The sequence below is a fragment of the Pinus tabuliformis genome, chromosome X (assembly GCF_031772625.1).
Source record: "Pinus tabuliformis cultivar Carrire ecotype Pingquan chromosome X, CPIR1, whole genome shotgun sequence".
Classification (NCBI taxonomy): domain Eukaryota; kingdom Viridiplantae; phylum Streptophyta; class Pinopsida; order Pinales; family Pinaceae; genus Pinus; species Pinus tabuliformis.
The window spans coordinates 1,536,006,307-1,536,019,375 of NC_142308.1; the positions used below are offsets into that span (position 1 = coordinate 1,536,006,307).

At 39.9% G+C, this 13,069-nt stretch overlaps 1 protein-coding gene across 3 annotated transcripts in view; it reads left to right on the forward strand.

The window, feature by feature from the left end:
• Window positions 1-335: 335 nt before the first annotated feature.
• The window catches only part of LOC149145904 (uncharacterized), a 29,669-nt gene continuing 16,935 nt past the window's right edge, over window positions 336-13,069 (forward strand). For 2 of the 3 annotated variants that reach the window (XR_016264981.1, XM_089450038.1), the window contains exon 1: window positions 336-1,792. Coding sequence is in view for 2 of the 3 variants with exons in the window: in XM_089450038.1 (XP_089306164.1) it covers window positions 699-1,792 (1,094 nt within the window). In the remaining variant the exon portion in view is untranslated. The remainder of the gene's footprint in view (window positions 1,793-13,069) is intronic. The other variant, XM_089450037.1, reaches the window with a different exon arrangement.

Genomic DNA, 13,069 nt, shown 5'->3' on the forward strand with positions numbered 1-13,069 from the left:
GCATTAAGATAATTAATAATATAAACATTAATGAAGTGAGTACTTTTAACCAATTCTAAATCAACCCAAAACTCTAAACATATGATTTATGATTGAAACTTCCTTCATTTTCTTCCTGAGGGGAGTCTTAAACATTTTTAGCAACATGGAACTTTAGAAATATATTGATTTACACTAAATATTCTAAATCCCAAGAGCTGAATCTATCCTGTGTTCATGTACGTTGACTCCTCGTTAGTTGCATCCATTATTTTTAAATGTGCCCAGGCGCCACGTTATCACAGTGGGTTTGTCAGATCCCCACGTGGCAATGTCCGAAGAACCTAAAATCATCCCATGGAGCCGGGAATCGGAAGTGTTGCCATGTGTACCTCCTGGTTTTGATCCCCACTTCATAGGGTCTCTGCACGGTATCAATCACCCAAAATTTTCAGTTCAATTTTTTTTCTTAAACCCAACCCAGAGCTCAAGTTCAACACCAGAGCTCAGATTCAACAGTACAGTCCTCTATATAGACAATGGCTTCATGGCTTTAGAATCGAAGGCTACTCCAAAGTACCAGGCCGCAACGACGTTTTTTTTAGCAACTTTTACGTTGTAAGAATCCATCCTTAGATTGATTCCAGCAAAATGTCTTGTACGGGACTTTTTTGAGCTCTGAAAATGGTCTGAAGCTCCGAGCTTGGGCCAGTCATTCCATGGCAGATGCTAAGGTTTGCCGTGGCCCAAGAAGAGTTCCACCGAAGAGGCCTTGTGAAGATTTGCCTGCTGGTAGATCCCGCTCACACAAGCGTAACAGACTCAGTGTAGAGGTCGAATCTCAAAACGGAGAAGTAATAAGCTGCAACGCCAATGGATTTGTAAATCCCGAGGTTGATCTTTCAACGAAAGTGGAGAGCAACAGAAATTCTATAAGCATCAAAACCCCAAAAGGTTTAAAATTCGGAAAGCATCAAAACTCTGTAAACCCTAAAAGACAAGACAATTTTAAGTCTGGAAACCCTACGAACCCCAAGAACTCTGAATGTTTGGAGTCCGCGAATCCTAAAAGCCCTCAAATCTTGGTGTCTGCAAACCCTAAAACCCCTGAAAATTTAGTGTCTACAAATCCTAAAGCCCCTGAAAATTTAGTGTCTACAAACCCACTGAACTTGGAATGTACATGCTCAAGGTACAGTTTCCGTAGAAATCGGGAAATCCTAAAATGTGGAAATCATAAGCACGAGATTGAAGCTGAAGCCGGGAGCAGGATTAAGGCCGAGGGTGCTTTCTATGTGACTGTGGCTTCGGAAGTCAATTTCAAGCTGGAAGACGATTCCTCGAATCCTGGGCGCAGCATTATTCGAAACCCTGCCTTAAAGAGAGCTGCAAATAAAAATAAAGGGCAACCGCTGTCTTTGAAGAGTCGGAGAAGAAAAAAGGTCTCTGGCTCGATCGATGATTTTGAATCTGAGAAGAACTGTACAGATAAACTTCCTGCTGTGTTGGATTTGGATGAAGGGAGTTTGGCCAAGAATCGTAAAGTAACTAGTTTGGTATGCAAAGATGGAAAATCTGTTGTGCAATCCTCAATGCCTTGTGGTGTAATTGGGTCCAAGAAAATTCCTGACATTAGTTGCGAAGAGCCGCATCTTGTGCTTTTGATCCCAACACGTGGTAAGCAGGAGGAGACTCGTAATAGGTGGTCTCCTAAGAAAGGACCAGGGAAGAAATCAATGCAATTACGGGGTCGAAATGCGGCGGTGAAGCTGGACAACTACCTCGATACAGACGTCATTGATAGATACATGGAGTAAGTCATATCTCCATCTGAGTATGTAAGTTAAAGAATTTTCCTTAATATTTGTCCATTTTGATGGGCTTGACGCTGTGGAAATGTCACCAGCCGGATCTTTTACTTTCGAAGTTCGTAGACATGGGCAATGCTTCATGTACTGTTATGTTGGTAAACTTCTCAAATTGTCTGTATTAATGTGTTATTGCTCTTGTTCGGCTAACTGTGGGAGGCAATCCATGTTAATTTTTGTGTTTTTCTTTAGCCAAGAAATAAGATATTTTTATATTTCCAGGGCCCGAGACGTGCAGATTACACAGCTATAAAAGCAGTTGGGGGCTACATGATAAACTTTTGGGCTTAGAAACACCCCGACATAGTTTACAGGGTTTCACATTCTAGTTCTTATGTAAAACTAGTGGAAACTGACAACGAACATATGCACATAAAGTTGGGCCACTGACTAGAATTGCCTGCACTAGAATCATGAGGATAAACACTCAGCATTAACAGAACAGTACTACAGATCAGACCCTGTAAAATGAAAGATACATAGAACCAGATGGGCCAAAGTCATGTACCCAGGCCAGTCATGGCTGGACGACATCCTTCTCTTCCTCTATGTAGACCGATTTGTAGACTATTTGGTTAGATTTAGATTTTCTAGATGATGGTAAACAGATTCTTCACGCTAAAAAGAATTACTACAGGAAACAAACAGTGGAAAACTTAAAAGTCACTCAAAACTGCACTCCATAATTAATGTCAGAATCAATAAACACATATCGTAGAAACTATATATTGGAAACATAGCAAGTTGACTGTTAAAACTTGTTACTCTTTTAATTACTTCTCATACAGAACTGAAAAGGGCATGCTTAGGGTCTATCAAATAAATAATATAAATTGGGATTTGCAACAGTTTTGTTGAAGCCCAAACTTAATATGTACTCATCAATCCTGGAGTAATAAGCATGAGGTGCCTGCTTGAGCTCATAAAGGGCCTGCTTTAATGTACACACATGGCTCTTATACTCATGTAAGTCAGATGCCCTTGGCTGATTTATGTGAACTTCTTCCGTCAGGCCATTAAGGAAGGCTGTCTTAGCATCCATGTGATATAGCTGCCAACCAAAAATTGATGCTAAAGACATCACGGTCTTGATAAAAGTACACCTGGTAATTGGAGCAAACTCTTACTCGTACTCAATTCCTCTTTTTGAGTGAATCCTCTAGCTATAATCTAAGCCTTCTATTTCACCATGTTGCAATTAGCTGCATGCTTCACCTTGTACAACCACCTGGAAGCAACCGTGAATTTCAGAAGTAGATCTGGTAAGTGGAGCAAACTCTTACTCTTACTCAATTCCCTCTTTTTGAGTGAAATCCTCTAGCTACAACCTAAGCCTTCTATTTCACCATGTTGCAATTAGCTGCGAGCTTCACCTTGTACAACCACCTGGAAGCAACCGTGAATTTCAGAAGTAGACCTGGTAATTGGAGCAAACTCTTACTCATACTCAATTCCCTCTTTTTGAGTGAATCCTCTAGCTACAAGCTAAGCCTTCAATTTCACCTTGTTGCAATTAGCTGCATGCTTCACCTTGTACAACCACCTGGAAGCAACCGTGAATTTCCGTTTTGGTCTTGGTTCTATCTTCCAGACATCATTTTTCATGATAAAATTGCACTCCTCCACCATGGCATCTTGCCATACTTGCTCACCTACTGCCTTCTCATAACTAGAAGGCTCTGTATCAATGAGAGAAGACATTAATGCAGCATAACTAGGGAAAAGAAGGCTTACCTGAAAAGAAGTTCTTGGAGCTACCAAATTGTTCTGTTGCCTCCTACAATGTTTGTGTAGGCCACCTCAGCCTCTTGGCTATACTAATTGGTAAAAGCTATATTTGTACTTGTACTGAAACATATGTGACCTCAATTTGAACTCTTGAAACCTATGGATTAACACTTGGGGTCGCAAGTGTTGTTTCCTCCTAAATCAATATTGAGGGTTGCTGGGACCTAGAAGACCATGCATCCTCATCTACCTTTACATTCTGGCTTACGAGTATCTTCATCTAAGAATGAGCATAGATCTTGTAAGCTTTAGAGGATTTCTTGTCGCCAACTAGAATATCCTTCAAGCTGGAGGGTTCAATCTTGATCCCCTTCTCCTCTTGAACATGAATGTAAACCAGACTCTAAAACACCTTGAAATGAGAAACATCTGGTTTCTCCCTTGTGAAGGAGCCCTCTATAGGCTTGCCCTTCAACACCATGTGAGGACATCTATTTAGGCACTAGTGTGTAGATTGTAATACATCATGCTTCCACCTAGAAGAACATTGATAGTTCTAAGTCACAAACTTTAGACTTAACTGTCTCTACTATTAGCTAGTCCTTTCTCTCAACAACCCCATCATGCAATTGGTTGTAAGTTACTATGAACTCCCTCTTCTTGATCCTTGATTTTTTGCAAAAGGAATCATAACCATTGCCCTCCATTATTTCTTTTCAATTTCTTTATCTTCCTGCATGTCTTGTTTTTAACAAGAGCTTTAAATTCTTTGAATTTGCTAAAGATCTTATCCTTGGTAATATATCATGTTTTTTTGGAAGGATCATCATTGAAAGTAACATAATAGATATTGCTTGTCAACGAATGAAGATGATGATAGGGATCCACAAACATTTGAACGAATCATAGCAAGAATGCCTCTTGATCTATGCTCATTGCTTGGGAAAGAAGCCTCAGCATGCTTGCTAAGTGCACATCCCTTGCACACTCCTCTTTTCTCCACCTTGAAGTTAGGGAATCCAACCACAATGTCTCTACTATTATCTTGTTCTTTTTTTGAACAACTCCATTATGTAGTTAGTTGTAAGGCACTATGAATTCCCTCTTCTTGATCCTTGCTTTTTTGCAAAAGGAATTAGATCCATTGCCCTTCATTAGCTGATCTCAGTATTTTGATCTTCCTACATGTTTGTTTTTTAACAAGATGTTCACGCTTTTGACGCTTTGCAAACAATCTATTTTCCCTATGTTTTATGCTTTGCTTCCAAAAAATGTCTTCGCTTTGTGCAACATTGTTATGGCCATCATGGGCCTGCACAACACAAAAGGGAGCCCTTCTTGAGCTAGTAGTCCCTTGGTACTTATCCTTTTTTCAGTGCTTTAGTGCCTTAGTTAGACAAACTACTCAAGATTTCCTCCAGGCCTTTTTCTTAGATTGAATTCTTCATCACTGACTGCTTGTCCAATTTAGTTAAGATTACACTTCCACATAGGAAGCTTGTGACTTTGTAGGCCTTTTGGTCCCCTTATATTCAGTCACTAATTAGCTCCCACATGTATTCCATTCTCATGGGTTCGCTGGTGTACTTCTGCATGTTCTCATGTCTTCTCGGATGCTCTTTGTTTATCACTCTCTCTCGATCGACTCCATTCTTTGGTCTCTCCTTGTTATGTCTGTTGTTCTCTCTCACTTTCCCTCTTCGTCTGCTTACTCCCACAAGTGTTGCTAGAACTTGAGAGTTCAGGGTCCCTACTCTGGCTGTGGGGTTAATCAAAGATTCAAAAGCCTCAAGAACGGTGTGCAGTCCATAATCTGTAACCATTGGGTACGACCTCCCTCATTCTTCTCATAACTATTGGCAGTTTGGGTAGTTCAATTGCCATATTAGAGATTTGGTCAATTAATTGAAGTAGATAAGAAACTTCTCAAATCCCCCTGAAAACTTTCTTCTCAGTTAAGCTTCCCTCCCAAGCATTGGGATTTCTGTTGGCTGCTCTCTTCTCGAGATTTAACACTATATATTAAATTAAAAGAACATTTACATTGAATAGGGACTAGCAAAATATCTATGATGGTCATCTATCATTACCAATCAAATCTGGCTACAAAAAGGGATGTTACATTTGGCCATTGCAAATACCCTTTTAGTCTTAACTCAAATACTAGGGATGTGTAGGTCGAGACAACAAGATATTTCCAACTCTACCTTGGCCAAAGCATGGGAAGGCATTAAATTTGACATCTTGAATGTCTCGTGTTAAGTTATGGTATGTTCTATGCTTATAGCAGTTTACTTCTTTTTCTTATTATATTCCACAGATTAGCAATCACATGTACATAAAGTAAAACGATCGACAAAAAACAAGCCAAGACAAGAGACACAAGGTGTGGCGGCTAGCCAGGGACAAACCCGACAATGTGTGGGGAAACCCTTTGATCAAATCTTCTTTTATCTTCAATAATTCAGTAGAGAGAAATAGTACAATAAATCTGATTTATATCAGCAGTAGCAAACCCTAGATCAACAGCATCAGCAAAACCCATATCAGCCCTAAACAAGGGTAGCAAACCATAGATCGAACTTGTCAAGTCTCCACCGGTGAGTTGTACACCATGCACCAGTCCAAGACTTCACCGCGCACCAGTGCAAGATATCGCTGCACACTAGAGATAGATTTTGCCATGCACCAGTGCAAGATATCGCCGTGCACTAGTGCAAGTTATCGCCGCGTATCAGAGATAGATTTCGTCGTGCATCAGTGCAAGATATCGCCGTGCACCAGAGATAGATTTCGCCGTGCACCAATGCAAGATATCGCCGCGCACCAGTGCAAGATATCGTCGCGTACCAGTGCAAGATATCGCTGCATATCAGAGATAGATTTCGCCGTGCATCAGTGCAAGATATCGCCACGCACCAGAGATAGATTTCGCTGTGCACTAGTGCAAGATATCGCCGCATACCAGTGCAAGATATCGCCGCGCAACAGAGATAGATTTCACTGTGCACCAGTGCAAGATATCGCCGCGCACCAGTTCAAGAGAGATGTGATGAGATGATCCCAAATGAGGAAAAGTCCTCCTGTATTTATACACAACGTTGGTGCTTGAATAGATGCGACTGCTGGGCCTCTGAGCCTACACGAGTTGTAGGTTGGCCTGATAATAATTCCATAATCAAAATAAATTCATATCTCCATAAATACTTATCGGAATCGGATGATCTTTAGATCAATCCTACACCTCTCGACGAGAGGAATCTAATAAAAATATTACCAGCCATGAATTAGATGACCCACATGAAGTTTGGCCCTAGTTGCCAATTTAACATCTTGACACCCTTTGGAATGACAAATCACATCCATCTTTTTGATTACAGAGGAATCGACAACTGGGGCAGCCTTGCAACTCGCGTTCCACGGGGTCGATTCTAACCGCTACCACTATAACCCCTGGGAAACTGCGCCCGCCCCTCTCCACAGCTTCCAGGCTAGTCCGGGGGATTTGAACTCGTGACCTTCAGTATGGAGCCCGCCTTTCTAGCGAACTTCACCGCATTGTGATTACCAACTCGCCTACCCTGTGGGGCTACAAATCACATCCATTACTCTTAGTGGATTAAAACTTTGCATCCTCATTAAGAACTTAATCATCTTCTTCCTTCCAAGAAATCCCTCTTTTGATTTGACATTTCTCCTCTAAATACCTGTTGAAGAATGTAACTAGTTTCGGTTTTCATAATTGCATTTGAGTCATAATAAAATGTATCTATAAAAAGAAAAAGGAAATTTTATTATTATTATGATGACTTATGAAAGCATGGGTTTCATGCTTGGGTCATCATGTTATAGGTCATAGTCCCCATTGAGGACTTCTAGGTTTAGTCTTGAGTCATTAGATTATTGTCCATTTTATAAGAATCATGTAAAAATAATTTTTATTGAGTCAAATAAGTCATTTCTCACCTCCACACCAAGTTGGCCCTCACCTGATCAAGTTGGCCTACATCAAGGTAATTCGAGCCACAAAAGAGGTTATAAATAAGGGCAATTAGATTCATTTGGAGGATCACACACACAAGCTCGATATTTAAGAAAGGAAAGCAAAAGAATATGAAATTGCAGAAGAAATAGGAGATTTGCTGGTGAAGAAAATCGAAGTTTCTGGGTTACCTCTCTCTCACACGTGTGGATTTACTAGGCTACTGCTGGAAGGTCGAAGTGCTACATCAAGGTCGAGTTTCTGTTGCTGCATCAATGTCGAAATATCTGTTGTCACTAGGTCGAAGTTTTGCTGCAGCTATTAGGTCGAAGTTTTTGCTGCTGCTATTAGGTCGAAGTTTTTGCTGCTGCAAGGTCGAAGTTGTTGCTGGAAGGTTATCATCTGCAGAAGAAGGGAAGGGTTGACTTGGTGGTTGGAGCACTTCTATGTCTAGGTAAAAGAGTCTTCGATTATCTCGTGAAACTATTGAAGGAAGAGTTGTTGATTGGGTTTTCCCCTAGATAGGGGTTTTGCCCTGGCTGTTTGCCTACTTTTGGTGTCTTTGATCTTTGTTTTATGGTTTTGGTAATTGCTTGATGAAGAACGCCAGAAAGTTAATAAGAACAGAAGAATGTCACAAACATAAAGAAAATCTTTCTGCCGTTCTAATTTTCCAACATGGTATCAGAGCTAAGGTGAAGAAGAAGGAAAATGGGAGCCCGAAGATCTATTGAAAGGAGAATAAGGAGTTATAAGAAATTTGAATAAGGGTCACCAAGGAAAAGGATCATATAAGAAGTCAACCTACCATCTTCAAGAACAATGTCTAACTCATTAAAGGGAGAAAACAATTAGAAGGAACATCCAATTACAAGGCATGGAAAAAGAGGATAGATCTCATCCTCAAGAAGAATAAAGTCTTGGATCTAGTCAAAGGAAAAGTAAAGAAGCCCACAAATGAATCAAGTGATGCAAAAAAGGCAAAGTTCAGAGAAACAAAGATATTGGCCATGACCCTAATGGTGGATGGAAGAAAGGACAACCTCATCCCATATATATATCCAATGTAGTTTCCACTCAAGAGATGTATGAGGCCTTATCCAAATTGCTCACAATCAAGAATCTTGGTCAAATCGCAAGTCTTAAGAACGAACTAAGGACAATGAAGATGACACTGTGGCATCCTTCTTTGTTAGAATAGCTAGAATCAGAGATGAACTCCAGGCAGTATATGAGATAGTACTTGAAAAAGAGCTTGTAATCATTGCACTTCTTGGATTACCAACATCTTGGAGTGCCTTTTCATCAGGTATCAACAGTTGGAAGGAAACTCCTACATTCGAACAATTATGGAATGCATGTAGTCAAGAAGAAGTCAGAATTTCATTAGTAAGCAACAAAGAGAATGAAGAGGAGAAAATTTCAAATGCCTATTCCACACATCACAAGAATAAAGAAAACTTCAAGAAGTCCAAAGAGGCAAGAAGGAAGATAGACCTATCCAAGATTGAATGTTACAATTGTCACAAGATATGTCACTATAGAAGTGATTGTCGTGATAATCCTCGAAATAAAAGGAGAGATAGGGATCAATCAAACTTTGCCGATGAAGGTTCACCAAAGAAGAACAAGATGGAAGAAACCAAAGTCAAAGATTTATTTTCTAGGGATTCTTAAGAAGTTTATCCCTTAGATATCCTTCTACTCTAAGTTTTAATTAGTTTTCTTTTATGCTTTGATTTCTAGTACTTGTAGGTTTAACATGCTCTGGAAAAACATTTTTGAATTGTTTTAAGTTATAGGTATCCCTCGATATTGGATTGAGAGGGAGCCCTCACCATATATCAAAGATAAGTATATTATTCCTTGTATTATCCTTTTATATTTGGTTTCCTTCTCTTATCTAGATGAGTTTGTACTAGATGTTAATATCATTCTTTTCATATTTTTTTTGTTTAGGAAAGACTTGCTAAATGCTCAAGGGCTATGGAGAAGATCTCACAATACAAAGCATGACAGAAGTTCTATTGGATTTGATGGCCTATAAGGTTTGTCTAACTCAAAAGTATGTCTTAGACTATAAGCTTTGTTCTCTTCATGATAATGGTATATTCATTCATTGTAATAAATCTGCGTTACATTACTAACAAGTGTTATGACTAGGACCGTTGAGTCATAACGATTCTTATTTGGGTGATTAATCATTAGATTGAATCTACGCTCATTAAAATCATCATGTTTGTGGAAACCCAAAAGGTTCTCTGTAAAACCCTAAGCTAAGGGTATGTCAATGCTAATGTGATTTTCCCTAGTCTACTTAAGATTACTAATGGAATCTAGAAAAATATTATTCTTTTAATGTTTGGGATTTTGATGGTGATGTCATAGTATTGTTATGGAAACCCTAGTCCTTTAGTGTTGGATGGTAATATATTTCTAGACCTTGAGGCTTTGGAAAAATTAGGGTTTATGGACAAAACCCTTATAATATCTAGACTAAGCTCTTAGAAATGAAACCCTAGGTGTATGTTTGTCCACATGATCAACACCCTAGCCTAATCAAGATTGTTATATGCCTGACTTTAAATGTATTGATATTTGTGTCTTGGGCTTAGCTAATGGATATTGATATGCTTGTGAATATCCTAGATATGTATATGTGTTAACCTACTCATTGATGCTCATAGTTCTAGGGTTTGTGACTAAGCCCTAGTAGAAGTTTGATATTCTAGGAGATGGTGATATTGTTTCCATTATGATGATAAAATCTAGGGTATACAACAAACCCTAGTAGAAGTTGATCATATTAGATTGTGTTGGAATTGGTTTTATTTGTTGACATCTAAGGCTTAGTGTCTCAAAGATGCAAAACATGGATCTATTTTTGAAGAAGGACAATGTGTTCAAATGGTTCCTGTCCTTTAAAGCCTTGGTCGAAAATCAAACAAGGAAGAAGATCAAAATATTGAGGACTGATAATGGAATTGAATATGAGTCAAATGAATTCAATGACTATTGTAGAGAAGCTGACATTAAGAGGGAGACCACTATTGCATATACTCTTGAGCAAAATGGAGTTGCGGAGAGGACGAATCGAACAATCATAGAAGCTACCCATGCTATGCTTCATGACCAAGGCCTATCGAAGTTCTTATGGGGAGAAGCTGCTAACACTGTTGTATATGTTCAAAATAGGTGCCCGCATCAAGCATTGGACTTCAAGACACTCGAAGAAGTTTTCACTAGTAAGAAATTTGATGTTTCTCATTTTAGAATTTTTGGTTGTTGCGTATATTTTCATGTGCTGAAAGAGAAAAGAAACAAGCTAGATGCGTTTGGGAAGAAAGGAACTTTTGTGGGCTATAGTGAAACTTCGAAGGCATATAGAATCTATGTGCCTGGTCAAAGAGAAGTAGAAATAAGTCATGATGTCATCTTCGATGAAGATTCAACCCTTGGGAAAGTCAGAGATCTTCCTATCCCTAGGAAGGACAATGATGATGATGCAGGAAAGAAGGATGAATCTTCGACAGATAATTCGATGCCCAATGTTGAAGGCTCGATGGATTCCATTGATCCACCTCTTGGTGAGACCTCCACTTCAAAGACAAGACCTTTGTGGCTCAAATATACTCTCGAAGATGTTGAAAGAGATGTTGCACCAAGGGGGACATTTCATGAGAGCAAGAAGCCGAACATGTACCAAGGGTACTTAGCTGCTATGAGTACCATTGTTCAATCCAAGCCATGTTCGTTCAAAGTGTTAAAGTTTGGTATGTTTTATGCTTAGAGCAATTTACTTCAATTTATCATATTAGCCCAATTTTAATATTCAGAATAGCAATCACATTAGCATGATAGTAAAGTGCAAATAGAACATAAACATAAACAGTAGAAGACAAGCCAAGACAAGAGGACACAAGATGTGGCACAAACCAGGGACAAACCCCAATGTGGGGAAACCCTTGATCAATTCTTCTTATATTCTTCAATAGTTCAGCAGAGAGAAAGAGATAGAGTACAATGATTTGAAGTCAATACTTGACTTGCCAAATAGGAGATCAAAAGATCTTCTGAAAATTTCTATACAACAGATGATAGTCCTAGAACAACTCAACCAATCACCCAGAGTATTGAGGCTTTTCTTCCATAAGACTCTCCTTCCTTTGCTGCTTCACTGATCATGTCAAGGCTGCTAATCTTGCACCTTTTACCTGTTGCAAGGACTGGTGCATTTCATGTAGACTTGGTCACTAGTTAGGGCACAAGCTCTGAGTGCTACAACACCCTAAACACATCCAACAATCCACCTATTGACTGCGGCTAGCCTTCATATAGTCCCTCCAACTACACGCTGCCTTATAGGGTTGCTATCCTTCTAAACGCAACACTTAAAGGCCTCCAACTGATGGCTATGGCCTGCGGCCTAGCCCAACAGTGGACTGTAACTTTGGTCCCTTCAAACAATGCCCCAATCAACCCTTAAACTACAGTCCCTTACTCCTCCTTTCAACGGCTTCTTCGGCCCTTCAAATCGAGCTCAAGAGCAACCCTGTCATGCCCAAACAACCTTGAATTAGACCAAGTTGTCACCTACAACAATGTGGCATTAACACAGATCCTTGCTGCGGCTAGGTCCACACTCCTTGTTGTGTCTAGGGTCCCTTTCAAGCTGTGTTTAGGGCTCCTCTAACTGCGGCTTTAGGCCTTCTTATGCTGCGGATTAGGGTTGCGTATTGAAGCTCCTTTAGACAGCAAATCGGTCTCCTTTAACTACAGACAAACCTCCTCATAAGACAGCTGCTGGGTCTTCTCCCTTCTACTGCAGCTAGGCTTCATGAACTGCGGCTAAGTCTCCTTGCTTGGACTACGGTTAGATCACCTCCTTTAGGACTGCGGCTAGGGCAGCCTTAGACCTTTCTTGATAGCAGCTAAGGCAACACTGAACAACAACTTACTTCCTCCTTGACTACGTATGGGAGCCTTTTTCTTTGACAGCATCTAGGGCTTCCTTTTAGTTTTGCGGCTAGGGTTAGATCTCCTCTAGGATAGTGTATAGGGCTTTTCCTTAGGACAACGTATAGGCCTTCTCTTCTAGACCTCTCTTTCCACCAAAACCCAAACGAGTGGAGAGAGAGATCACAAGAGATGTGAGTGTCAAAATGACTTGAAGACCTCTTCTATTTATAATGCAAAGTTGAGGATAAGTTGGGGTAATTTGGTTGCTGGCCCTTCACAAATTGTCAAATAACATAAATAAATTCATATCTCCATGAATACATGTCGGAATAGGATGATCTTTAGATCAATCCTACACCTCTCGAAGAGAGGAATCCAAGAAAAATATCAACTACCATAAATAAGATGACCCACATGGAGTTTCGCCCTAGTTGCCAATTTTAACACTCCCTCTCAACTAGGGAGAACTCCATTTGCTAGTCTGTACTCTCTGCCATCAATGCAATGCCCTGCACTGCTCTGTTGAACTATGAAGAAGAAGAAGTGATAGAGA